We start from the raw sequence: 1,433 nt of genomic DNA, 5'->3' as shown, positions 1-1,433 counted from the left end.
AGTTAAGACCTTGGCTGAGTCTTCTGAGTTAATGCATAAACATGATTCAGCCATGACTAAATCTGCTTTAACTGAAGCAAGACAACGCGAAGAAAGTTTGAAGAAGACAGTCAGAGGCGAATTCGCAGTTAGAAAGTCAACTGAACTTTTTTAGTAAATTAGCAAAGGAACAATGGGATGCATATAAATCTGTGATTGATAGCTGCAGCAAGCTCATATCAGAAAAGGTATTTCTTTCAAATCATTTGTGGTTGTTTAATTAATGGAAGTAACATCAAAATTAGAATTTTTACTCCTGTGGATGTAGAGTAAACTGATTGATAATGCTCACTGTTAAATAACTAGAACATTTTGGCCTTATGGTATGCCTTGCATTAGATTAAATTTCTACATTCCTGTTTATTAGTTATTTTAATGAGATAGGACATCTTTACTATTAGACTTATACAATTAAGTTGACTTTTGATGGGTTTGAAAGAGATTATATATCCAACTTTACTGTTTGCATGGTTTTCAGTTTCAAGTGGTGTGACTGAATTTCTAATGCACATATGTGATATCATGTTCTTGAGACTACACTTCAGGCTCTCATGTTCTTGCTTTTCTTCTTGTGTTGATGTTGAAAATGCAATTCTTACAGTGGATAAAGCAAGCTTCTAAACCCAACAAGGAAGCAGTTATTAAAGCATTGCTAGGTGCAAAAGAAGTTATGCTTGGGATTAGATATCATATGCGCCTAATGGGTGAGGCTGCAGGTGTTCCTGTAAGTTCCTTTCATTGATTTGGCACTTATTATTAGGCTTCTTCTGTTTGAATGATGTTGATTATAAATTATATCTGCTGGTAGAATATCACTACTCTTTCCTTGCAATTCATGCAGATTGAACCAGAATCACAAACAAAACTTTTAGATGCTACACTGAACTTGGAAGGAGTGTTGTTGGCTGGAGTTCCAGGAGCAGGAGGATTTGATGCTGTCTTTGCTGTTACTTTGGGAGATTCAAGCAGCAATGTGACAAAAACATGGAGCTCACTCAATGTTCTTGCCCTTCTGGTTAAAGAAGATCCTTATGGCGTTTCTTTAGAAAGTGTTGACCCTAGAACAAATGAAATCACTTCAGTTGTATCTTCAATTCATATTGAATAATTTATTGTAAATATTGTTTATTTTTAATACGATGAATTTGTTTATTTTTTGAAATATTGTAAATATTCGAATATAAATTAGATAAAAATTTGTATTAAATTTATATTTATTTTGTATGAAAACAAGTTTATTTTGTAATTAGAAAAAGTAAAAAAATTCGATTTTACCTTACAGATGGATTTACAGACGGATTTTCTGTCTGTAATCATGATTTTCCAAAGTTTAAATTACAGACAGAAAATCTGTCGAAAAATCTGTCTGTAATTACAAACGGAAAATCCGTCTG

At 32.7% G+C, this 1,433-nt stretch overlaps 1 protein-coding gene across 1 annotated transcript; it reads left to right on the top strand.

The window, feature by feature from the left end:
* Positions 227 to 1,201, top strand: LOC107621733 (phosphomevalonate kinase, peroxisomal-like). The gene is made up of 2 exons (XM_016323746.2): positions 227 to 763; positions 881 to 1,201. The coding sequence occupies exons 1-2, from the start codon at positions 617 to 619 to the stop codon at positions 1,145 to 1,147; spliced, it is 414 nt and encodes a 137-aa protein (XP_016179232.2). The 5' UTR covers positions 227 to 616; the 3' UTR covers positions 1,148 to 1,201.

Source organism: Arachis ipaensis, chromosome B10 (assembly GCF_000816755.2).
Source record: "Arachis ipaensis cultivar K30076 chromosome B10, Araip1.1, whole genome shotgun sequence".
Classification (NCBI taxonomy): Eukaryota; Viridiplantae; Streptophyta; class Magnoliopsida; order Fabales; family Fabaceae; genus Arachis; species Arachis ipaensis.
This window is presented reverse-complemented; position numbering and strand designations above follow the sequence as displayed.